Source organism: Lissotriton vulgaris, chromosome 1_1, assembly GCF_964263255.1.
Source record: "Lissotriton vulgaris chromosome 1_1, aLisVul1.2, whole genome shotgun sequence".
In the NCBI taxonomy this organism is placed as follows: domain Eukaryota; kingdom Metazoa; phylum Chordata; class Amphibia; order Caudata; family Salamandridae; genus Lissotriton; species Lissotriton vulgaris.
Window position 1 is genome coordinate 1,089,933,821 of NC_141685.1, and position 25,914 is coordinate 1,089,959,734.

Consider the following 25,914-nt stretch of genomic DNA (forward strand, 5'->3'; position numbering starts at 1 on the left):
CATTGAGTGTGCTCCGGTATTCTATCAGTCCTCCAAGAAGATAGGAGCACCTGATGAGCAGCATTGAGTGCCAAGGCCCTCTGTCCACCTTTAATTGAACGTAAAGGAAAGGGCAGTGCATTAGGCAAACCTAATATTGTAAAGGCGGGAAACCTAGGGATAGTGGTGTCAAAGGCCCTATCTAGTTCATCTAGAATTTTATCCCAGTAACTAGTGAGTTTTGGGCAATTCCAAAGCAGATGAGGGAGAGTTCCAGGGCTCCTACATCCTCGCCAGCATAGTCTGTCGCACAGAGAGTTCCATTTCATTAGTCGAGAGGGGGTGTAGAACCAGTACGAAATGATTTTGTACGATGTTTTAGTATGACCCATGGTGTGTGCAGTATGGTGAGTTCTATAAAAAATGTCTTCCCGTTCTTTGTCTGATAGTGTCCGGCCAATTTCTAACTCCTACTGCTTCTGACCCACAGATCCGACCTTGCGAATGCCCCGGGAGAGAAACATGTATATTTCGGAGATTAACTTTTCGAACTGGAACATTGGCCTGCTAGCCAGGGGACGGGTGAAGGCACTCAATACCCAATGTAACATTTGAGCGTGGAGAAAATGGTCAGAAGTCAAAAGGCCATAATCAACCGCGAGTTGTGTAAAAGGGATATAGCTATCTGAGGGGGAGCCTAGGATGATGGTCTGGGCCCGTGCCTTTGAATGGAGCCAAGCCCAACACTGCTCTGGACAGCAGCTTGAAGTCTGTGAATGGTGCCCACCTGGGCTGGCACTGCCCAGTCCTCCCATGGGAGCCTACTCTACCTGGGATTTTGAAGACTGGGATCTGCTTGGTTTTCTGCTACCTTCAACTACAATAGAAAAAGCTGTGTGTCGTCAGCATATGACACCATTCGGACCCAAAAGGATACAATTAAGGAGGCCAAAGTAGCCATATACATGTTATAAAGAGTAGGGTTTAATGCAGAGCCTTGTAGGACTCCTACCTTGGTCACTTTAGGTTCTGATGCATACTGTTTCATCCAGTCAGAAAGGAAAGAGCAGATCCATCTGGAACACCCTTTCAGTTTGAAAAGTTGGGATGCCTACTTTTGATGGTTGAAATATTATACCAGTATAGAGAAATCCGTGGGACATAAGGGTAGCCGTCTGGGCAAAGGGTATCTGTTATTAGATGGCATGTAAATAAGGAAGAAGGGAATCTCAAGATACCTAAATGATGAAAAGAAAGGCAAGTCGTAGGTGTGGGAGGAAGGTCAAGCTGGACAGCACAGAAGAAGAAAACCTTCTTTAGTGGGTATCCTTTTTTTAAAGTTTTTTTTATATTATGAGTTTGGAAAAGGAGGAACCTGTTTTGTGTGTTGTGGGGTGCCATCAGATATTTTCATCTTGCCTGCCAAGCAGCATAGTTCAATTGTAAGGAGCGCTTGTATGTCTGTCACACAGGAAGCTTTAAAGTATGTGTTGCTCTGAGAGGAAACCACAGCATGTGTGTTTTAATAAGAGTAACATTTGAATTTTCTTGGATTGCTGAATAGACGAGTCTCTGCAATAGTAGGATATTGCCTCTATCAACGGAAGTTGTTAGGTGTGATTTCAGTCTGGTTCAATAATAACACAGCAAAGGTAGCAGTGGTTTTGAAAATCGCACCTACAATTCAACAAAAGATTTCTAGAGTAGATTTCAGGGCCGGACTGGGAACCAAAACCGGCCCTGGCAAAGTTATATAGTTGTGGTGCCTCTCGAGGTAACATTAACATCCCACTACCACGGATGTTGGATTGGCGAGATTTCCAAAGGAACTCGTTGTCAAGAACTTATGATACTAGTTGTACCTTGGCACTCTAATATTTAATATCCAAAGCATATGCTTTTTTGGAAGTGATTCTCAGTCCTGACCCGGTAACGGTGCCCTGTCTAGTAATTTACAGTATGTACAATGTTTCTATATTTGTGCAGAAAGAGAACATCAGAATATTACATTTGTTTTGTGATTTTAATATCTTTTCTAGGTAGGTTTCACTCGCTTATACCCAAGTGAAACGCCCACGAGTTGTCTCTTGCGCGGGAGCGCTACAAATTACTGGACATATCATAACCCCAACATTGCGACCCAAAAAGTCTGGGAACTTGCTCAAAAATGGAAATCTGCATGATTACTTACTCATGTTCCCTAGTTACAGGATGCTTAAGCCTTGAAAAAGTTACGTCAAGTAACGAAACACGTGTCGGCTGCCTGCTTCAATTCCTCAGGACAAAAGTGGAGGATCTAGAAAAAGAAACCTGCAAAATCATTGATGTCCTTTGAAATCTGTACATTGTATCATCATTTTTTTCCGTTAAGAATTGTATTGGGACTAAAACCTACCTAGAAAATATTAAAATCACAGAACAAATGTAATGTTCTGATGTTCTCTTTTTGCACAAATATAGAAACATTGTACATACTGTAAAGTTACTAATCAGGGACCCTAACCGGGTCAGGACTGAGAATCACTTCCAAAAAAGCATATGCTTTGGATATTAAATATTAGAGTGCCTAGGTACAATTAGTATCAACAGCCTGGTTCAAGGCTGGGACTTATTAACATGACTGGGGTTCAAATTCCAAAGCAACACTGTATATGGTGGAGAGGTGTGTAGTGTTCCACCCGGAACAGTGTGAGGTGCATTCAAGTGGCTGTGACTGGATGCCCGTGTGGCAAGTGGAGCAGCGCAATTCAGGCTCCACCTTTACACGTCACAGAAGCGCAATATTTACGTGCACTTAATACTATATACTCTGTGTGCCCTAACTTTATTAATGTGGAGAGAAGCTTTTAAATGTAACCCTGAAGTGTATTTTACAGTGGAAAACTAGAGACTCATGAACGTAGTTCATGATGTATTCTAATTTATATTTACACCTATGTTTTTAGTCTTATTGCATTTATTTGAAGTGTATGGCATATGTAACCATGAACACATTTATTCTTGTTGAATTTATTTTGAAGTTATATGTACACATATATTCTTGTATTCAAAGTTCACATTGAAAATGCTTAGTTAAAAGTTAGCATGACTAGGCCTTATTTCTTAACATGAAATGCATTTTGTTTGCTCTGTATGTTCTTTCCTTTGCAGGTGTGCTGTTGTGATTTAGTAGCTAGAGAAAGGAGTATTACGTATTAGAGATAGTGAGGCCTGAGAAAAAAAATCTTGAGAAGAACGGCTTGATTAAATGAGCAGAAGAAGCCTCCAATTCATCGCATATCAAGAATGTAGGAAAACTCAAGGTTGCCGAGTCTATCCAAGTTCTGTGGGATGGGAAAGTCTGGAGATGTTTTAATTTTACCTGTGGAGTTTAACACCATTGGTCCTTGGAGGGGTTGTGTGAGATATGGCTGATGAGGAGGTATTGCTGTGTCTTAATTAGTGTTCACACTGTCAGATGTTGGAGCAGATCCCTTTTGATTTGTAGAGGTACAGATCTCCCTGCTTCCTTCTGTCCTTGTGAGTGTGTAGCTTCATGATACCACTGATTTCTCTTTTCAGAAGATTTCTACTGAAATCTTCTTTATGCTGACACCACCCTACATTTCAAATTTCCCAGTGACCTTATATTTCAACTCATCCTCATTCTGGAATTAGAGCTGGATTAGATGACTTTAAAATCTCTTCATGTTTAGGAAGGAGGAGAGGAATGTCTTAAAAGAATACTCATTCCAAATTCTGGGCATCTGTCTTGTTCTGACTGTCATTATTTTATGTTTTTTGCTATTGAGTAAGAATTTGCTTCAACATCTTAATTTGCTGTTCGTACTTCTTTACGTTTATAACATGTTCTTGATTTTTGCATTTACTGGAATAATTATTAACTTGTAATAACCCCACTTAACTTTAGTTATTGATGGGTTACACAAATGTTAGAATTGTTTATTTGAATATCAGCTCCTATTTGCCACTCAGTCAACCAAAAAGATCTATCAGGTGTGAAATGGTAACTGCTTCCTGCATGCTCCTACAAGCATAATTAAAAGGGATTGGTGCAAACGGTGTGCATGCATCCAAAGCTAATGCCGTGTTTGTGGCTGATCGGCACCTGCAGCACTGCGTTACCACATTAGCACAAATGCAAGAAAATGGAGGCCCATGCAGCCTGCGCCAGAAATTGCAAGCCTTGCCCCACAACAGCAAGATAACAGACCCACCCCGAAACACATAACACCATCCGTCAGGGGTATTGTCAAGGCACAACTCATGTCAGACAGGGATACTGCATACTCTTGACTACCCCGCTCTTGAAGGCACAACACACAAGCACTCATGTAACACCACGCGGACCTTCTGCCAGTACGATGCTCATTTAGAAATAGCCCCCGTATCCTCGGCGCCAGAAACAGCAAGACACCAGGTTCAGCGCCAAAAGCCAGTCCTGACAAAACCGACTGCTAACCAAGCCCCATCTAGTGAGCGGATGTCTAGGCTAAAGCTATTGGCTTTACCAATGTGTTTTAGCCATGTTGTAAACCAGCGTGGCTTCTGTTTAACATGGGTAAACGTTAGTGGAGTAGAGGAGAGTGGCGTGAAGTGTCAGAGTGGAATGGCGAAGAGTGAAGTAGAGTGTTGAAGAGTGGAGTGGCAGAGTGGAGTGCATTAGAGTGACATAGAGTGGAGTTGCGTAGAGTGGTCTACAATGGAGTGGCATAAAGTAAAGTTAACTAGTACAGAGTGCATCGGCGTAAAGTGTTGCAGAGTACAGTGGCATAGGGTGCAGCGACATAGAATGCAGTGATGTAGATTTGAGTGTTGCATAGTAGAGTGAAGTAACGTAGAGTGCAGTGGTGCAGAGTAGAGTGGCATAGAGTGCAGTTGTGCAGAGTAGAGTGGTACACCTTGCAGTGGGGTGGAGTTGTGCAGAGTACAGTGCTGTAGAATGCAGTGGCATAGAGTGCAGTAGAGTGGAGTGATTCAGAGTGTAGTAGCGTAGAGTGGAGCGATTCAGAGTAGAGTGGTGTAGAGTGCAGTGGTGTAGAGTGCAGTGGTGTAGAGTGCAGTGAAGTAGAGTGCAGTGGAGTAGAGCGCATTGGCAGAGAATGCAGTAGTGCAATGTAGAGTGGCGCAGAGTGCAGTGTTGCAGAGTAGAGTGTCGTAGAGTGCAGCGGCATTGAGTATAATGGTGAAGAGTAGAATGCAGCGAACTGGTCTAGAGTACAGAGCACTGGTATAAAGTGCATTAGTGTAGAGTGTTTCAGAGTGCAGTGGAGTCAAGAACATTGGCATAGAATTCAGTGGCATACACTGCAACGTCGTAGAATGCAGTGACGTAGATTAGAATGGTGCATTGTAGAGTTCAGTGGTGTGGAGTGGAGATGTGCAGCGTAGATTGGCATAGAGTGCAGTGGCGTAGAGTACAGTGGTGTAGGGTTACAATGGTTCATTTTAATGTTGTGTGAGAGAAATAAAACCCTTACCTAACCCCAATAGCCAAGAAGATTGTCACATAAATCCTCTCATTCTGAAGTCAGAGAAAGAAAAGTAAACACCAACCTCCCTCAAAAGACAGAGCCTAACATTTGATTCTGTCTTTGAATGCAGAGTAAATGTGACAAGATAAAAACAAGATGTACAGGCCTGTTTATAGAAAGGAGCACTCGTGGAAGAATACAAGGGGAGTTGGTGTGAAAAGGCTTTGCTCCATGGGAGGGATGAACTCACATCGGACAGCCTAAAACAAATAAAGCCACAAATAGAAAGTCAGAAAATATGTGTTACAAACCAACATGCCAATGGTAAGCAATGGGCGGAATGCATTCCCAGGGAGGCTTTTTGAATGTCCCCAAGATGTTGTTAGCCACTGTGCAGTCCGGTAGGCTTCGACCTAAAAAAGAAGAAAAGAAATACCCAACAAGAGCAAAACAAACTAGGGAATAGATAGACAAGTGGGGCATGATAATCACATGAAACAACCAAAATCTAGTACTCAGATGCAAGCAATAAAGAGGGAAATAGTGTTCTCCATTTAAGTGGGCAGCGGCACCAACTTTAAATGTGGATCCCAGTCCAGTAGCAGAGACCACACCAACTGCAATCACAATCCAGGTAAGTCCAAGTATGAAATCTGGTGTGTAATGTACTTCCATTCAACAAACTCTCAACACCTACGTTAGCCGCCCTACTGTGGACAGGCTAAGCAAGGTCTTCACAGCGACAAGACAGACTGACCCCATGATCAAAATGTCACAACTCCTGCGCTATACAGGAGAAGAAATCTACTAACTGTTCCAAAATTTGCAAAAAGGGAATAATAACTATGATGAAAGGGGTGGTGGCACTTGAGGAGCACTTTAACCCTCAACTGAAACCTGTTTAAAAACACTTTTCCTATGACAGGCCAAGCAAAAAGAGGACGAGACAATTGACACCTTTTGTGCCGCATTACCCAGCATTTCCTAAATTGTGGCTCATGACCCGATTTTTGGTGGATCACAAAAGTCCTGGTGATTTGCTACATTTAAAGTTTGCGTTTGATTTGCAACTCACTCCTACCCAGCCCTAATGGTCAAAATATTTTGTTTACGAAGTAAATGCAACATGACACTAGCGGATAGGCGCACTACTGTCCCCAGTGATGTATGTTCTTGGCAAAGTCCTATTTAAATCATGCTACTTCAGAGTAACCATGAACATATTTCCACGCCTTCACATCTCCCCTTTTCGAATTGACAGGAACACTCCTGTTCATTCCTCCTTAGTACCCAAAGACTTCAGGAAATATATATGCAAGGGAGTGGCCTTTTAAACAGGCTCCAGCCTTGCACAGAAACCAAGTGGGGATGGGACAAAGATTCTATATGACATTTAATTTCTTTTACAGAATCAATATCTTCTGAAGCCAGAAGCAAAGCGGGAAAAGGACATTTTAGATCAATTACAATATCATAGCACTACAATGAAAACTTCATTTTTTCCGTCTTATAACCAGACAGATCCGATAGAACAGTCTTCGATTATAGGAGTTTAAATTCACATGCATGCTCAACAAACGCTCATAGCACAGAACTTAAAACCTGGTGTGAAAAAAATATAAAACAAACCTAAACATTTCCAACAGGTTTTTAAGCGAAATCATAGTGCCTGATAGCAAATATCTAACAGTTTTTCCTTTGAACAGCTTACAATTCTGTTTTAAATGATTGCTGATGGCCTTTATGAACAGTTGTGGCTAATTTGCAGCATGCATTATGGAGATTCTGCAATCGATTCATGAGTTGCTTTTGTATATTGACACCTATATCATAAACAACGGTTTAAAAAAAATGCCTGACTAGGGTGGACAGAAAATGGACTGACCACATACGGGTAGATGATTAACTAAAAAAAAAAGAAAAAAAATTGGTTACTTGAATGTGATTTTACTTGGGTATTAATTATCCAGTGAGAGTAAAGGTCTTGCACTGGACTTCTTGCAGAAGTGTGCTACAGTGAAACCTACAAATACATTAAGAAGGTTCCAAGCTATGATCGGAACCCTCAACTTCGGGAGGACTTATTTGCTGTACTATACTGAGTTAGTTAGCGCTTCTGTGCTTTGATGTCTTCCATGTTTTTTAAACACAAAGGACTGAAAAACACACAGCTATCTTGTATGAAATTCAAGCAGATACCTCAGAGGCTGGGAGCCTTATTCACAAAAGTCCCTTACACTTTTGAGTAAGTTTACACTTTTGTAGTACTGTAGTACTACAAAACGTATTACGAAGTACTGTTTGTGAATCCTGCCCAAAATAGTTACAGACTAGGAACAATTGAAGGTGCTCCACACAAGGTTAGGAAAGGGTGACAAAGAAGAACAAATACCCTTTCTGGAGATCATCAAAATGGAGCAGAAAAAAGCTGGAATGTATGTCTTTTGGAAGCTGTTCACAGTAAGATGCTAGAAAACAGAACCTGGACATCCAAAATGGGTGCCCTGGCAATCCCAACCTACATTTAGTTACCTGTTACTTAGCATCCTGAAGTAAACTAGAAAGGAGGTATTTTTTTGGTTAGTTCACAGCCTCCCCAATTTACAATGATAAATGCATTTTGCTTGCCAAAAAGTATACCATTGGTGGTCAAAACTCTGTGGATGTGTTGCTGGTGTGAATGCCAACACGATGCCATCCCTAAGGGACCAACAAGTCCTCATTTTCCCTGATTGTTGTCAGGAAACCCAAAATAGATAAGATCTTGCCTTGAGCTACACAAAGATCTGCAGGTCATTAACATAGATGCATCCATGCAATCTCGTGCCATGCTAAAGTGCATCTGTCAAAAGAAGACAAGTACTTTCAGGAAGGTAGAAAGCAAACAAGGAGTTTGTAAAATGCATGAAGTAGACCTAGAATCCAGTAGACTCAGGAGTCAAGTTGTGTAAAATGTCTTCCTGGTCTACGTTGCAGAGATGAGGGAGAGGATTAAGTCACACAACCCACTTGAGTCGTACAAATACATTTGGACGATGGTTCGAACTGATCTCGGTCCCTTTATTTAAAGGTAGATCACTGTATTCTGTTTCTCCTGGCTCATCTCCTCCCTCTCACTGAGAAACATGAAGCTTCAATCTTTCACAAGTTGCTGCACTACCTCCACTCTCCTCCGCGTCTTTTCCGGAAGCCTGGAAACACGCATCCGTGACCCCCCTTCTGAAGAAAGCCGGATCCGATATCTCCAATCCGGAGAACTACAGGCCAATTTCTCAGCTCCCTTACCTCTCCAAAGCCTTGGAGAAACTGGTCAACACACAACTGTACCGGTATCTGGAAAATAACTCACTCTTGGACCCCTCCCAGACCGGCTTCAGAGCCAACAATAGCACCGAGGCAACGTTGCTGGCAGTGTCGGACAGTGTCAGATGCATCACAGATCAAGGGGGATCTGTGGCTCTGATACTGCTTGACCTGTCAGCAGCGTTTGACACGGTATCACACGATTGCCTACTTAACACCCTCCTGAGTAAAGGAGTGCAATCTACAGCATTAAACTGGATTAGATCTTTCCTCAGCAATCGCACCCAGGCAGTGCACATGGGCCAGTTCTACTCAAAACCCTATCCCATCGGCTGTGGGGTCCCACAGGGGGCCTCGCTGAGCCCCACTCTCTTCAATGTCTATGTTTCATCTCTGGCTGACATTGGAAGAAAGTGGGGCATCGGCATATGTTCCTATGCCGACGACACACAGCTGATGGTGACAATGGACGAAGGGTCGGAGACAACAAAGAAAAAGCTACACAGCTGTCTCTCTGAAATGGCCCAATGGATGCGCAACCACTGCTTAAAACTAAATGCCGGCAAATCGGAGATACTACTGTTCGGAGGAGCAAAACTTACATGGAAGGCCACATGGTGGCCACCCTCACTGGGGTCAGCCCCCACCCCAAAACAGCACGCCAGAAATCTAGGCATCATCATGGACGACGCCCTGTCCATTAAGGACCACATACGATCACTCTGGGGCAAAGGCTTCGCAATACTCAAACTTCTGGCAAAAATCTTTCCTTGGATACCCCTGGACTGTCAACGTACAGTCACTCAAGCCCTACTGGTCAGCCGCCTAGACTATGGCAACGCACTATTCGAAGGGATGAACGAACAACTGTTCTCCCGACTACAGGTCCTACAAAATCAGGCGGCTAAACTGGTCTGTAATAAAGGCAAGCGAGACTCAGCATCCGCATGCCTCAGGAAACTTCACTGGCTACCGATGCGCCAGAGAGCTACTTTCAAAATACTCTGCCATGCGCACAGAGTTCTTCATAAAACTGGCCCCACAATTCTCCAAGGGAAAATTGAATTCTACGTCCCCAACAGGAACCTAAGATCGAATCACTCAGCTCTTGCCAAGTCTAAGCGCATCCACAAGGCAAGAACAGGCGGACGCGCCTTCTCATATCTGGCAGCCAAAAGGTGGAATGAGCTACCTGTAGACCTCAGACACACCATAAACTACCTTCAGTTCCGCCAAAAATTAAAAACTCACCTTTTCCCCAAAAACTAATCCCCCAGCATAGCACTCAGCAGTCTCCCTCGTTTTACAGCGCCGTGATATCCCATGGGATGAGTGTCGCGCTTTACAAATACCGGAAATAAAATAAAATAAATATCAGACTGCCCTGCGGTTATTGGGCAATGTAGGATTTTGTATTTCTTATGCCGAACACCTCCACTACTCTGCTGCTTCATCTAGAGTCTCGTGCAAAAACCACAATTGATGGACAGAATGCAGAACAATGTCATACATTCACCCCAGTACAGAGATCTGGGACTAAATCCATCGTTTTTTTGCACTCCACACCATCCCAGTTCAGACATGGCCATATTCAAATTAGTCTGACCCTGTGCCTCATGGGAACAGTCCAGCCCGAACTGCCAAGCCATGCCTTCGCTGGAAAGGAAACAAGCTTCCGAGGACCAGTTTCTGGCATTCCAGCCGTCTTCAGCACGGCTTGCTTGAATCCAGTGGTGTGGAGTGCATGGGACTCACGTCTGAGCATACCCATCCCACTCAGGGTGACAAATGCAAAAACCACAATTGATGGACAGAATGCAGAACGATGTCATACATTCACCCCAGTACAGCGATCTGGGCCTAAATCCATCGTTTTTTTGCACTCCACACCATCCCAGTTCAGACATGGCCATATTCAAATTAGTCTGACCCTGTGCCTCATGGGAACAGTCCAGCCCGAACTGCCAAGCCATGCCTTCGCTGGAAAGGAAACAAGCTTCCGAGGACCAGTTTCTGGCATTCCAGCCGTCTTCAGCACGGCTTGCTTGAATCCAGTGGTGTGGAGTGCATGGGACTCACGTCTGAGCATACCCATCCCACTCAGGGTGACAAATGCAAAAACCACAATTGATGGACAGAATGCAGAACGATGTCATACATTCACCCCAGTACAGCGATCTGGGCCTAAATCCATCGTTTTTTTGCACTCCACACCACCCCAGTTCAGACATGGCCATATTCAAATTAGTCTGACCCTGTGCCTCATGGGACTAGTCCAGCCCGAACTGCCAAGCCATGCCTTCACTGGACCGGAAACAAGCTTCTGAGGACCGGTTTCTGGCATTCCAGCCGTCTTCAGCCCGGCTTGCTTGAATCCAGTGGTGTGGAGTGCATGGGACTCACATCTGAGCATACCCATCCCACTCGGGGTGACAAATGCAAAAACCACAATTGATGGACAGAATGCAGAACAATGTCATACATTCATCTAGAGTCTCAGCTTGCTAGGTCTCCATCACTGGATATCACTGTCTTTATCAAATTGAGCGTGTTCCTACACTGAAGAACCCGTTCCTGCTATTAGAAGTCAAAAACAACTGGTGATTCACATCAATTTTTTTTTAACTAGGTCCATTGTCTGATCATATATAATTATCTTTATATTGCGTTATTCACCCTATTTATCAATCAATCAATAATCTTTATTTCGCATTTTTTCCAAAGGACCCTATTTATCTATCAAGCTGTGTACAGCTACAGCCCTGTTGAAAGGCATATCCGCTAGAAATGACCTCCTGCTCATGGAAATTAATACAAAAATATGCAAATAAATATATAGCAGGTTGGAGGTACAAGTTAGGCATTGGGGTTAGGTTATTGTCATTCACTACAAATGAACAAATTAGTACTGTGTTATTTGAGCTGAGGGGTCTTTCTGCGTCCTGATGATGGCTTCCATCTTGTGTGTAACACAAACATTTCTAATAAAAAAAGATCATTAAGGCACCTCTGACTAAACAGTTGGCCTGTCTTTATCAATTCTCTGGAATGAGAATCCTGTGGCTGTCATCAGGCACAGACTGTTGCTCCAAAATTAGAAGTGGGATGTGCTTTAGCAGGGGTGCTTTACCATTGCATGGCCCTTAAAGATCTTACGTCCTCATTTGTTTTGGCACCAATTTAAATCTAGACAAAGTCTACAAAACTGAGAACTTCAGACTTCTGAACTGGGCTGTTTCCCATCAAGCATTGGATTTTACCATAGAGCACAAGAGAGGGAGGCCACAGAGGAATCCTGAAGAGTTTTCTCACAAGTATTTTTCAATCAGATGACACATGACCTCTTAGCAGACATGGTGGATACAACTATTCTGCGATGGCTGTGTTGTATGGACAAAAGTCTTCACATGGCTATTGGATATGTGACACCCCATGCCAAACGGGTTTCTGCTGCTCTACGTTGTTTCCACAATGTACTCAACAATATGTAAGTCCACTAGAGATAGTCGATGTTTTGCTGGGGAGCGTTGTCTGAAGTCCACCTCAATGTATAGCAGTGGGTGCGACTGAATCCTCCTACCGGGCTATGGGGCCATTGGAGTAATGTAAGAACTGAACTGAGTTCAGTAGCACAGGCTTTTTTATCTATGTCACTTGCGGGATGATGGACCCAAGGCATCTCCCTTTTAAATCTCGCTTTTGATTAATGGCTTGCGGTAGGGAACTGGGTGAAGTCAAAACCAGGCAGACTTCAAGGTTAAAAAATGTGTTTGAAACTTGGGTTGAACTGGAAAATGACCAAAGGTGGAAAAGGAGACGTGTGGCACTTTGACAGCAGGGTGGTCTGTGCCAAGAAGCAGAAATATGTGATTGTGAATGCTGTGGATAGATGTTCGTGTCAGATAATGAGATGAATTTGGACAAAGCGTTTCCCGAGAAGTTGCCACGTGTTGCTTTTCTCACCCTGGCACAGGAGGGCAGATGGCATTTAGAAACTCAAGTGACTAGCATGGCGTTGGAGGCTGCACAATGATGAGACACCCCATTTTTTGGTTGGAATATTAAGTGTGGGGTGTGGGGTGGCCCACCCCCCTGCTAAAACAGCTACACTGGCTCCCTATCAAGCAGAGAGTCAGGTTTAAGGGTCTGTGCATTGTGCATTGCACATAAAGCACAGTATGGAGTTGCGCCTAAATGTATCAAAAATTGCCTGAAGCCCTATGTGCCTGGACACTACCTCCGGTTATCTGAGGCTTGCCTGCTGGCCTGCCCGTGCTTTAACAGAGTTACATGGGGGGGGGGCTTTCTCGTTGTGATTCCACAGAATTGGCCAAATTCCATCACGTCACCCCACTACTAAAAACCCTTCACTGGCTCTCCATCTATGAACGTTCCCAGTTCAAGATGGGCTGTATCACTTTTCAGGCTCGACTAAGAACTGCCCCCGCCTTTATCTCCTCTGAGATTAAAGCCTACGCCCCCGCTAGGGAACTGCGCTCATCCTCCCAACATCTGCTGACAGTTCCCCGCTTTCGGCGCAAAAAGTGGGGAGGCTCAAAATTCTCCACACTCGCCCCCACCTTCTGGAACTCTCTTCCGGCTCACCTTAGATCCTCCACCGAATACTCTCACTTCCGAAAGGCACTAAAAACCTTTCTCTTTCTGCAAGCTTTCCCTTTATAATTTCTCCTTATGTCCCCCCTGACCTTCTCGTTCTCTGAGGTTCAGTAAACCACAGCACCATGAAACCGCCAGGTGTACGAGCGCTTAAGAAATAATTTAAACTCAAACTCAAACTCAAGCTTCCGGACAATATGCGCAGGGAAACCACGCTACTTCTGTTTAGGAGGAAACTCAAAACCATCCTGTTTACAGGCATTTGGATAAATCCACCTTTTGTGCGCTGAGTATCCTCGGGACTAAGGGATTCCTGGCTCGTGGTCCACGCTGCAAGCGCCTAGAGACCTTTGGTGATTGGTGCTACATAAATATAATCTAACATTAACATTATCTTATTGCTCTTTTTTAATCTTGTCACCCATTTGCAATTGCTTTCATTCCCTTTCATGTTTTCTCTACTCATGTTGTTAAATAGCTGTCTGGTTTTGTAATTTGCCAAAGGAGTAAGATATGTTGTGACTTTAAGCCAGTCCAGTATGTTTACTTTTGCCCTGGTGTAGGTTTCCCAGTGACAAGATTCCAGACTATCACTCGAGAGCAGCTGACGGGCCTGAGAGGACCATTACAGAGTTGCAATTGTAGTAGATCTTTGCGCATTTCTTTTTTGTACATTATCAATACTGTGCAGAATGTAGTTTTACTCACAATTATCCATGTAAACACTGATACTGTATGTTTGCTTTACAACTAATTTCCTATGACATGTAGAAGTGTGTTTTCCAGACTCTTGTTAACCAAACCTAAATTTAGTCCTAGCAGCCACCCTTTTCAAACTGGATGTCTTCCCTGTGCTCCCCCTGCACATTTCACTTACTTTAATTCTGCAGCACATATTCAAGAAGACATGTTTGTGTTTTTCACCTGGCACTGTTCTTGTTATTCTCGAACTCTCCCTCACTTGTCCACAAAACTGTAACTACATTCAAGGTCCTTCCGTCAGCTCACCGTACTATTCCTTCATAATAGTTTGCTGCTGTTCATTTATCTACTTTATTTCACCATCTCCGATCTGCACTAGCATAGAGGGGAGAGAATCAATGCTCATGTTGTGGGATAGTGCTTAGATGGTAAGGCAATTTAACGGTTATTAGAGCATTGGAATGTTGGGAGCTTCATTGCAGACAATGGAATGCTCCCTGCTTCCACGGGCCGGTAAAGGCCCGCAGAGCAACATTCCAATGTTCTACAAAGGCTTCCCGAAGCTCGAGGGGATTTATATCCCCTTGAGCTTGAGAACCCTTTGTTTAATTTGTTAGAACATTCTGCCCTCTAGTGGCAGAATGTTCTAATAGCCTTATATCCCTTCGTAGCAGGGCTATACCGGCTATTAAAGTCCCGCTGTCTCGTTAAAGTCCCTCGCCTTCGGCTCGACCCTTTAACGATTCAGCGGGCCTTTAATAGCCGGTATAGCCCGCTACGGCGGGCTATAAGGCTATATTAGAACATTGGAATGTTGGGAGCTCCACTGATAACAATGAAGTGCTCTGGGCTTATAATGGCAGGTATAAGCCTGGAGCTCCAACATTCCAATGTTTCTTTGTTCACAGCCCTGGATGTGAACAAAGGCTTCAAGGAGCCTGAGGGGATTTCAATCCCCTCACGCTCCCAAAAGGCTTTGTTCTTTTTTGTTAGAACATTCTACCCTCTAGTGGCAGAATGTTCTAATAGCCTTATAGCCCTTCGTAGCTGGGCGATACCGCTATTAACCCCTTCGATGCTCATGACGAGCTCAGCTAGTCATGAGGCACGGTTGAGCTGTGCTCATGACGAGCTGAGCTCGTCATGAACAATGGAATAACTCGGGACCCAGCACAGGAGGGGAAAACCATAAGCAGCGATGGTGTTAAATTCCCTCTCCCTTGTTAAAGGCCCTCGCCTTTGGCTCGGCCCTTTAACGCTAGAGAGGGCCTTTAATAGCCGGTATAGCCCTCTACGGCAGGCTATAAGGCTATAATAAAAACTCTGTTCTGATTTGCTAATGAAATGAGACATTTGCTCACACCACAGAGATACTGCAGTTTTAGTTTTTAATATGTGAAAATACTGTATATAAACCCCTGATTTTGGGGGCAGAAGACTTTCCAATTCTACTAGGGATGCTGTCAGTTTCTTTTTTGATTTTGCTGCCCACTTGGGCCTTTAAATATTTTTGATTTTGCACTTCTATGTAATCCTCTATTTAGCGGAGAGCCTTTATGGAGATTATAACGTACCACATCTTTTGAATTTTGTAATAAAACCATTGACTTTATTCCGCTGATCTATAACTCAATTACAGAGTTTGATCTTTTGGCTATATTTCTGATATTTTTGATGTGTTGGGAAGACACTTACCTCGGGGACAAATCACCTCATGAAATAGAGGTTTAACACCTTCCACAATTCATCAGTCCATGGGAGTTCTGTTGAGGCACATTTTTGGGGTGCCACAATTGGTGGGGACCCTGCACCCACACTATAACAATAAACGCAAGCAACTAGAGCATATTTTCAGTGATCACTGTACACAAACTAGCACTTTATGTTATGTTATAAAACGCTTATATAGCGCATGGCTACCCCAGCAACGAGGCGTCCCAGCGCTTGCAGACAAGCCCAATTACATAACACCCAAAGGGATATGATAAAGTACCTGCTCAAAAGGAGCCCTAGATAGAAGAAAACAGCCAAGTTTTAGCATGTTTTCGAAAATGAAGGTGATTAGTGATGGAGCGCACATCCAGAGGGATAGAGTTCCAGAGTTTTGGAGCCAGGAACTTAAAAGATCGGCCTCCAGCTCTGCACTTCCGGATCTTGATGGTACAGGCAAGGGAAAGATCCGCAGAGCGGAGGGCACGTGGCGGGACATAAAAGGAACAAATTCCTTGCAAGATTTGGGGACCTAAACAATGCAACATTCTGTGAATAACACACAAGGCTTTAAATTGAATGCGCTGTTTAACGGGCAGCCAATGGAGTCTACGTAAGACCTGAGAAGTTTGGCAGCGTTTCGGCAGACCGAACAAAGTACGGGCTGCAGCGTTCTGGGCTCTTTGTAGTCTATTAACGACTGTCAGATTGGACCCAAGCATAAGAACATTACAATAGTCTAGATGGGATAAGACCATAGCTTGGACAATGGTCTGACGAATGGAAGGTTCAAAGAAGCCGAGGATAGGTTTCAGAGAGCGCAGGCGACCATAACAAGTACCCGCGACTCTTTTTGCGTGGGAATCTAGGGTGAGTGCGTCATCTAGAATCACGCCCAGATTTTTAACTTCCCTCTTGGGCGTGGGAGGGGGGCCCAATGTAGGGGGCCACCACCGCTCATCCCACTTTTGAGTATCAGTACCCATAAGGAGGACTTCAGTCTTAGATGAATTTAGCTGAAGGCAGTTCTCTGTTAGCCAGCTGGAAATGGCCAGAATGTCCTCTTGAAATTTGGTTTGATCTCCCACGGTGTTATTAGAAAAGGTAAAAATCAGTTGCGTATCATCCGCATAAGATATTAATTTCATCCACTGCTCCCCAAAAATCCAGAAAGAAGCACTGTAGCCTGACAGGCATTTTTATTGTAGCTTTCATTCTGGTTGGCCCTGGCTTTTCCCTGTGCCCACAAAGAAATATAAATACTGGTAACATCTCTCCAGCAGTGGTACCTAGTATGGACTTCAAATAGGGTCACCACCTGGCAAAGAGTCACATTTTTGACAGCGACTGTAAATATTCTCTACAAAGGGTCACATTTATAGTCAAAAATTCTAGACAAAATGTCAACTTTACAGTCCCAACTGGGAATGTGAAGTAATTACACAAAAATAAGTAAATCTTCACCGCCGGAAACAGAAGTGATAGACGTTTATATTCCCAACTTTCCAACTCATCGTTGCTGGTTGAACCTCATCACAGACCCACACACACTGCCAATTAGTCGTACATCCTCATTTTATTGAGATGCACTTTAATCAACGTCCTCGACTGCCTCACTTTTCACATTAACTTGCAGCCTGCCTCAAGCAGACACAGAGTAGAAGAGGACAAGCCAACAAATTTAAAGGCACAGCAGAGCCAGTCTCAAACCAGGGATATCACTTGGCCTCGTGAAACAAAAGCACAATTCAAGCATCAAAATAACTGGGAAGTAAGTTACACAATTAATTAATGTTGTGTAAAAAATAATAAGCACTTTAAAATCAAGCTGGTGTGTTTCTTTGCCAGGAAGTGTTTTGTATGTTAGATTACATCCCTACTTTAATATTTATTAAACGTTAACGTTTCTAAACGTTAACTTAGAAGCATTCCCTCCACGCAACTACGTAGTAAGTGAACCACGTTGTCACAAGACACTTATATATGCCCCATATTGTTATGACTAGAACAACATTATAGTCTATTAAACCACATTTGTTTATAAACAAGCTTTATTGGGTTTTTGCATTTCTTACCATTCAACGCTTTACATCGCCCGTGGCAAAAATGAATTCAAACCAGTTGAACTCAAACATAACCATATCGACAGTGAATGGGCTACAAATATTTCAGATATATGGTAAAGACAGGTTTTGATGCACCCTCGTATGCATTTTGAAGACTGAGGATTGATATCTGTTGCCCATTCAGCTAAGCACTAACAAGACAACTAACTTTAACTTCCTCCCACCCGCCTGGTAGTTTGTGCAGTTCAAATATGCCCATATGTTATGTTACGTGAATTTGTAGAGCGCAGCTAATTACCCGTGCGGGTATCCAGGGGCTAAATAGGGCAGGCCTGAGGGGGGAGAAGGAGATCATGCCTGTTTCGTCTGGGAGAGACATGTCTTGAGGTTCCTTCGGAATTCCATGAGGGAGGGAGAGGTTCTGAGGTGTTTCGGGAGGTCGTTCCAGGTCTTGGCTGCGAGATATGAGAAGGAGCGTCCTCCACTTATGGTCTTCTTGATCTGAGGGAGGTGTGCTCTTGCCTGGGACGCAGATCAAAAGGTGTCTGGTGGGTTGGTAGAAGTTGAGGCGGTGGTTGAGGCAAGCTCGACGAGTATTGTGGTGTGCTTTGTAGGCTTGGGTGTGTAGTTTGAACTTACATCTTTTCTGGACTGGGAGCCAGTGGAGATGGTTGAGGTGTGAAGAGATGTGATTATTCTACAGGGTGGAGGAGTCTAGCAGCCGCATTCTGGGTGGTTTGAAGTTGGCAGAGGACCTGGGCTGGGATTCTGATGTTGAAGGTGTTTCCGTAATCAAGTCTACTTGTGATAAGAGCCTGGGTGACCCTTCGTCTCTTATTCAGGGGGAGCCACTTGAAAATCTTGTGTAGCATTTGCAGGGTGTGGAAGCATGATGAGGAGACTGCATTTATCTGTCTACTCATGGAGAGGTTGGGGTCCAGGATAATCCTGAGGTTCTTAACATGGTCCGCAGGTGTGGGTGGGATCCCAGGTTCAGAGGGCCACCAAGATGTGTCCCAGTGGGAGTGGTTTTTGCCAAGGATAGTCTATTAAACCACATACAATTACGTTTTTTATAGTACACATCCTGAAATAAATTATTTCAAAGTGCCCTCAAATGTAACATACAAGGTAAATGAGAGTGAAGTAAAGTGGTTTGATTAACATCATAGTTATGAGCAAACTTGGAAGCGGGTATCGGGTTACACACTGTGCAAATGTGATATCTTCTTCTCGAGCTCACTTAACACCAAAAGACAGTGCACTTAAAATCAATCCCTAGCTAAACTGGCACTGTGCTAAATTAATAAATCAATCTCATGTTCAATCAGTCTGACTCCAGATGCCTTCCCAAAAAAATGAACGTACTTAAGGGAAGGCAGGACACCATGTACTTGTTAATCAGTTGTACATTCCAAAAATATCTTCGTGCTTTGTCCCGGAGTGAGGAAAATCATTTTTCCAGAAATTGCTAGTTAAGCAATTGTGCAATAACACAGTGAGAAACCTAGCCAAAAGGATTGGAAACTTTCGCAAATGAACTGGGACAGCTCAGCTGGAAGCAGGACCATGGAAACCGAAATGTTAGAGGGAGTTTTGTCAGTTTTTATATAGGTATTGCCCTTATTTGCAAATCCTTCATGCCTGGAGAAATTGCTATTCAGGTGGCTATTCGTCACCTGCATTGGCTCAGAGTCAAAAGCCGAATAAAATTTAAGGCATTATGCATCGCCTATAAGGCCATCCATGATTCAGGACCTAGGTTCCTTAAGGACGCTTTCCGAATCTATTCTCCTCAAAGATCGCTTCGTTCAGCTTGCACCCACCTCCTTCCCGTCCCATGTACCAGAACCACCGGCTGGGGTGACAGACGCTTCTTAGTGGCAACCCCCAGGTTGTACATCAAGACTAGCCCTACCCTTATCATTTTTCGTAAACTCCTGAAAACTTGGTTATTTAACCAATGATACTTCGGTTAGCTCTCCGCCTCAGCAGTCCGATATGCGCCGAGACACCCTCGGGTATTTGTGCGCAATAAAAATCTCAAAAACATAAACATAAATGCACACAGGTGGAAGTGGAACAGTCCGCAAATTACGGACAAATGCTGTCCATTGTTAGATCAAAAATGGACGATGGACATTAGGCTGAATTTATGGAAGGCCCGTGTAATTAGCTGACAGGTGGTCAAACTAACTTCGAAAGAAAACTCCGAAGTGCCCCAGAGAAACATCTGCCAGAAGTAGGGCCTTGAGGGTGGCTGTTCACCAATGCCAGGCATAGACCTGCAGAGAACCCTCGCCGCTGCGTGCAGCCCTAAAAGAAAAGGAAGCTATTCTACCTGGAGTGTGAAGAGCAGCTGCCTCGGACCAGGAAGGCAAAGAGTTAGGCCTGACAGGCTGTGGATGCCTCTGAGAAGTGAACCATCCAGGAGCCCCGATGATCAGAACCAACCCAAGAAGACACCACACGACCAGAGGGTGGAGGACATTCAGACAGCATTCCAGTAATGCGGGAGTGGTTACCCAACAACATCCTTGACCCCCTTTGGACCATCCCTCACCTCAGGGAAGCACATGTGCTCCCCTTTCCTGTCACAGAGGGACTCAGAACATGTCCTTTTCACTCAAACCTTGGTGAGGTGTCCTGTTATGACAGTGGAAGGACAAGTAGGACACTTGAACCTTTTCCATTAGATAACATTGGTCATAGGGCTCTATGTTATTTACAATTGAATTTCTAGTGCATGGCTAGTGTCATATCTGAGTCCAAGGGGGAGCTAGGACTTTGAGCTTTTTGTGTTTTTCTTAACTGGTCCAATTGTCTAGCCACAACATTAAAAAATGCTTTTATCGAAAATGTAGTTTACTGAGGTTCCTCCTTGGAGTCAGCCTTCACTGCTCACCCTTGCTAATCTTGGTAAGTCAAGCAACCAAAATCAGCCCTGGCAAAAATGTGCAATCCGTCCATACACGGCAGCAGGCCACCGTCGCCAGGGGCCGGAGAATGTTTGATTTCTGGCAGGTAATCCTGCTTTGAAAGCAGCAGCAGTGAGTCAAGGGTACAAAGGAGGCGACTATAGGTGCAGGTGATAAGTGCGTGTGGTTGGAATCGAGACCAACAATACTTTATGACTAGTGTCCAAGGGTTGGGCAGGATCTTTCCCACTGCTTTCTGGCTATACATGTTCCAGGCTCATGGATTGCCCAGTTCTATTTTCAAAAAGGCATGGTGGGAGAGAGTGATCAATGCAAAAAGAACAGTGATGGACAGAATGCTGATCAATATTAAACATTCCCCCCCAGTACAGAGATCTGGGCCTAAATCCCTTGTTTTATTGCTCACCATGCCATTCCAGTTTAAACCCAGCCATATGCAAATCAGTCTTGACCCTGCGCCCGATAGGAACCGTCCAGCCCGAACTGATAGGCCAGGTCCTCCCTGGACTGGAAACAAACAGTCTCCTGGGACCGGTTTCAGGGAATCACCCCTCATCAGCCAAGATAGCTTAACTCCAGTGGCATGGAGAGCCTGGGTCCCACGCCTGGACATACCTGTCTCACTCAGGGTGACAAAGAAAAAAACAACAATTGATGGACAGAATGCAGATTAATGTCAAACATTCACCCCAGTACAGAGATCTGGTCCTAAATCCATCGTTTTGTTGCTCCCCATGCCATTCCAGTTTGAACCCAGCCATATGCAAATTAGTCTTGGCACTGTTCCCCATGGGAACAGTCCAGCCCGAACTGCCAGGCCAGGCCTTTCCTGGACCAGAAACCAGCATCCTGGGACTGGTTTCAGGACATAACTCCTAATCATCCAGGATAGCTTGACTCCAGAAGCATGGAGAGCACTGGCCCATTTCTAGGATCCCTGTTTCCAGTCCAGGCTGGACTGTTCCCATGAGGAACAGGATCAGACTGATTTGCATATGGCCATGTCTGAACTGAGGTGGCGAAGTGAGCTAAAGAACGATGATGGATTCAACCCAGATCTGTGACTGGGGGTGAGTGTCTGAAAGGTGTCACAATCCGTCCATCATCTTGTTTGCTATGGGGAACAGTGATCGGCATTTCTAAAGCAGATTGTCGTGAAGTGTCAAGAAACATACAAGGCTGCCCTCTGAAGCCATCGCCCATTTTTCAGAACTTTAGCACCCAAAGATAAGAACGTCCAAGGCAGAACCTTTGTTTAAAAAAATAAAATAAACATTTAAACAGGCCAAACAAGTGCAACACTTATTTTAAAATGTCACTCAGACTCAGTCATAAGGTAAACTCCTCAGCAGCCGTACATATGTATGTGATTCACATCAATAAAATACGTTCATGTTCTTGTCATTTGGAATGAGCGCTAGTTTATTGTTATAGTGCTCAAAGAGTCGGGAGGCAGCTTCATGGCCTAAATTAAAACAAAACAGGACCATAAACCTATTAGATTCCTGCATGTGGTTTATAAATGAAAATGTGCATTGTAAACCATACATTTACTTCCATGTGTAATTCACTTTAAGTTTTTCCCTCACCAGTGCATGCAAAGGAGGGCACGGGAAGGTTATGACAGCCCTCCGATGACGTCAGTGCTCGCTCTCTACCAAACTCTGAATGAGGCCTACGTTTCCACAGGGCGTGAGAGGCCTCTTTCTCTCGCTCTCAGTGTACATGTCTCTAAACCCAGAGAGAGGCCCCTCTCTAGTCGGCAGTGCACGTGTTTCAGTGGAAACAAGTGAAACATATGTCTCTTGCAGGGTATATCTCCTTGCTGTCTGGGAATATGTCTCGGCTGCCAGTGACAAACATATATTTTGCTGTCAGTCTAAATCATTTTGCAGCCAGTCAATGTCGTCAATGTACACGGTAGACTGCAAATAAGTACTCTAGGGGATAACCTCCTCTGAATAAATCCAAGCCGTTGATATCTTTCTAAAGCGCCAAGAGGCCAGGCACTTGGCGATCGCGACGCTACACTAATGCCCAATCACCTAGAATGTCTCCGCGCTGCATCTCTTTACCCCCCTTTCGCACCAGGACAGACACAGTCCGACGTTGGTCCCTGAAGCCCTGGCTCAGCACTTCCAGGGCAGGAACGACCCCTGCATTTCCTAGGACAAACAAAGGCAGGAAGCTCCTCCCCCTTTGGCACCTCTTCCTGCCCCGGTAAGTGTCCTGGGCTGCCCCTGGCCCCTGCTGCAGTCCCTGGCGCGGCCCCTGTCGCCAAAGCACCTCCTGGACGGTCGGGAGCCCCCCAGGAGCCACGGAATGAGTCCTCTCCCCAGGTGAGGCGGGCACAGTGTGCCCCACTGGCACCGGGGCACACCGGGGGTGAGTGGCGGTTCGGGTATGTCGGGCGGTGTTTCCTTGGCAGGTCGGAGCCTCCGAGGAGCAGGCTGGGCTTGAATGGAGTCAGTCACTAGCTGGGCGGTAATCAGGGAACGGGCAGACTATTGCTCTGGAAAGGCCAGAAGCGTTGGGTCAGAGTCAGTCACAAGGAAGGGCCACTGCCGCCACTGGCTCTCAAGTTGCACTGCGTCAGTGGCAGACAGGGCCCAGGCTGCCGGCTTGGCGCTATGAAGATAAACAGGCACATAACGACCTACCCAACGTGGCAGGGCGGCGAACCAGGTGCGTCCGTTGTGTCCATGCCTACTTAGATGCTCCAGCTTGACCGTCTTGTGAGTTCAAGCTAGTCACGTGACAGGCACGTGTATACATTTCCACTTGCAAGTAATGCAAACTCTTCTTGCGTTACATGCCTGTGCCACAATTTTTGTTTTTGTCATTACCCACTGCTAGTTCGTTATATATGTATTTTTTTTCCTTCACTTAAGCCTTGTGTGTATATCTATGAGGTTACAAATGGACATCACTGCAGTTCATTGATGGGAGGCTTTTTGTTGTAGAGACTATAGTTCACTGGATAACAATCTTCCTTGCTCCCCTGCGTAAACCCCTTCCTCTCTAGTACAATATTTGCGTTTGAATGGCTGCTTTGCTTGCGCATTGAATTTTATATTTTAGTGTTTATATGTACAGAAATGTATCAATGTTTTCATGCAAACTTTTATTCCAGGAACTGGCCAAGTAAAGACTTTTGAGATTAGTCACGTGTCAGACGTGCCTTGGGTACGCCTATGGCTGGGGCAGAGGAAAAGCCATTCACATGTCAGGACTGAACCCCTGGTGGTCCATCGGAATGGGTGAAGGTCAGTAAGGTAAGGCCAGATTATCTTGTAAGGCAGAGGCAAGGTCATTGAAAGTCAGGCCTGTGCTTCTGGCTGTCCATAGGGCTGGGGCAAGGTCAGTCACATGTCAGGACTGAACTCCTAGTAGTCCATAGGAATGGATGAAGGCCAGATTATCTGGTAGGCTTGAGGCAAGGTCAATGAAAAGTCACTGACCTTCCCCTAGTCCATAGGAATGGATGACGGCCAGATTATCTGGTAGGCTTGAGGCAAGGTCAGTGGAAAGTCAAGCCTGTGCTTCTAGCTGTCCATAGGGCTGGGGCAAGGTCAGTCACATGTCAGGACTGAACCCCTAGTAGTCCATAGGAATGGATGACGGACAGATTATCTGGTAAGGCGGAGGCAAGGTCAGTGGAAAGTCAGGCCTGTGCTTCTAGCTGTCCATAGGGCTGGGGCAAGGTCAGTCACATGTCAGGACTGAACCCCTAGTAGTCCATAGGAATGGATGACGGACAGATTATCTGGTAAGGCGGAGGCAAGGTCAGTGGAAAGTCAGGCCTGTGCTTCTGGCTGTCCATAGGGCTGGGGCAAGGTCAGTCACATGTCAGGACTGAACCCCTAGTAGTCCATAGGAATGGATGACGGCCAGATTATCTGGTAAGGCGGAGGCAAGGTCAGTGGAAAGACAGGCCTGTACTTTTGACTGGCCTTAGGGGCGGGGCAAGGCCAGGCACATGCAAGGCGAGTTATCTGGAAGGTAACCGGGATAAACATGGGAAGATTGAGTACTATAGGCATTAAATCACCCCAAGTAAAGGCACAGTTACACAGCGTTATTGGCCCACAGCTTTCTCTGGCAGTTTACACAAGCTACCTAAGCTGCTGCAGATGTTTGTACATGACCCTCTGATAACAACGTCTCCTCTCCACTCTCAGAAATTCCCAACCAGAAGTGCTTAATTTGAGCCGGTGCTCAGCATCCCACTCAATTGTCAACACTGGCTCTTATGGTAGTCTGCTACATGGTGGCGCTGTTTGTATGATTTAGAGAGGAGCACAAGAGTTGTTTGTTAATTCAAAATACCTTAAAAATGACCAATACCTGCCTCCAAACCCATTCTTACAGCTGTGGGGGCCTGGAAGTGACTGTCACTCTTGGAGTAGTTTTGCTGGCACTGGCAGGGGGATGGGAGATGCAAGCCACAGTGGCCTCCTGACAAGGGCCCCAGCACCTATTGTTTCACAAATTAAGCACCGTAAAACTGCTAAAATTCCTGGCAGGGAGGAAAGCATCCTTCTGAGCCCAGACAGGCAGCAGCCTCTGTTGTTGTTTTAAAAGAGGGGCCCTGGACAGGAGAGGTTCCTCCAGGTCAGGAAACCGATGTTTCCTGCCCCCTCTGAGCGGTGGTGAAGGCTGACCTGGGGTGGTGGTCGGTGGAAGGGAGAGCAGTGTCATGACGAGGGGAGGGTGAAAAAGAGGAAGATGAGGAGGGGACATGGAGGGGAGTGCAGTCTTGGAGAGGAGTGCAGTCTTGGAGGGCAGGGTGTGGCGGCGGTAGGTGGGTTCTAGTGGGGTGGATAGAAGGTAGGCAGTGTCAATGGGAGCGCGTGGTGGAAAGTGGAGGACGAGGAAGGAGTCTTTGAGGCAAGGGGGTGGAGGAGGTAGGTGTGGCGAGGAGCAACTGGTGGTAGGGCGAAGGGACAGAAAGATGGAGGAATAGCAGTCTGGGGGACTAGGAGGGAGGGTGGCCTTGAAGAACATGTTTGAAAAACATGGCAGCAATAGTGTATTTAATCCAGCTATGGGTTCAGAGGGTAGACTTGTTAAGTACTCCAGTCCTTTCATGGTATGTAAAGCTACCCTGAACTTCATCTGGGG

The 25,914-nt window shown here is 45.1% G+C and overlaps 1 protein-coding gene across 1 annotated transcript in view; it reads left to right on the forward strand.

Moving 5' to 3' along the window:
* Positions 1-23,050: 23,050 nt before the first annotated feature.
* The window catches only part of LOC147748647 (uncharacterized), a 138,873-nt gene continuing 136,009 nt past the window's right edge, over positions 23,051-25,914 (forward strand). Inside the window, exon 1 of the mRNA XM_086936471.1 lies at positions 23,051-23,129. Coding sequence (XP_086792597.1) covers positions 23,113-23,129 — 17 coding nt within the window. The 5' untranslated portion in view covers positions 23,051-23,112. The remainder of the gene's footprint in view (positions 23,130-25,914) is intronic.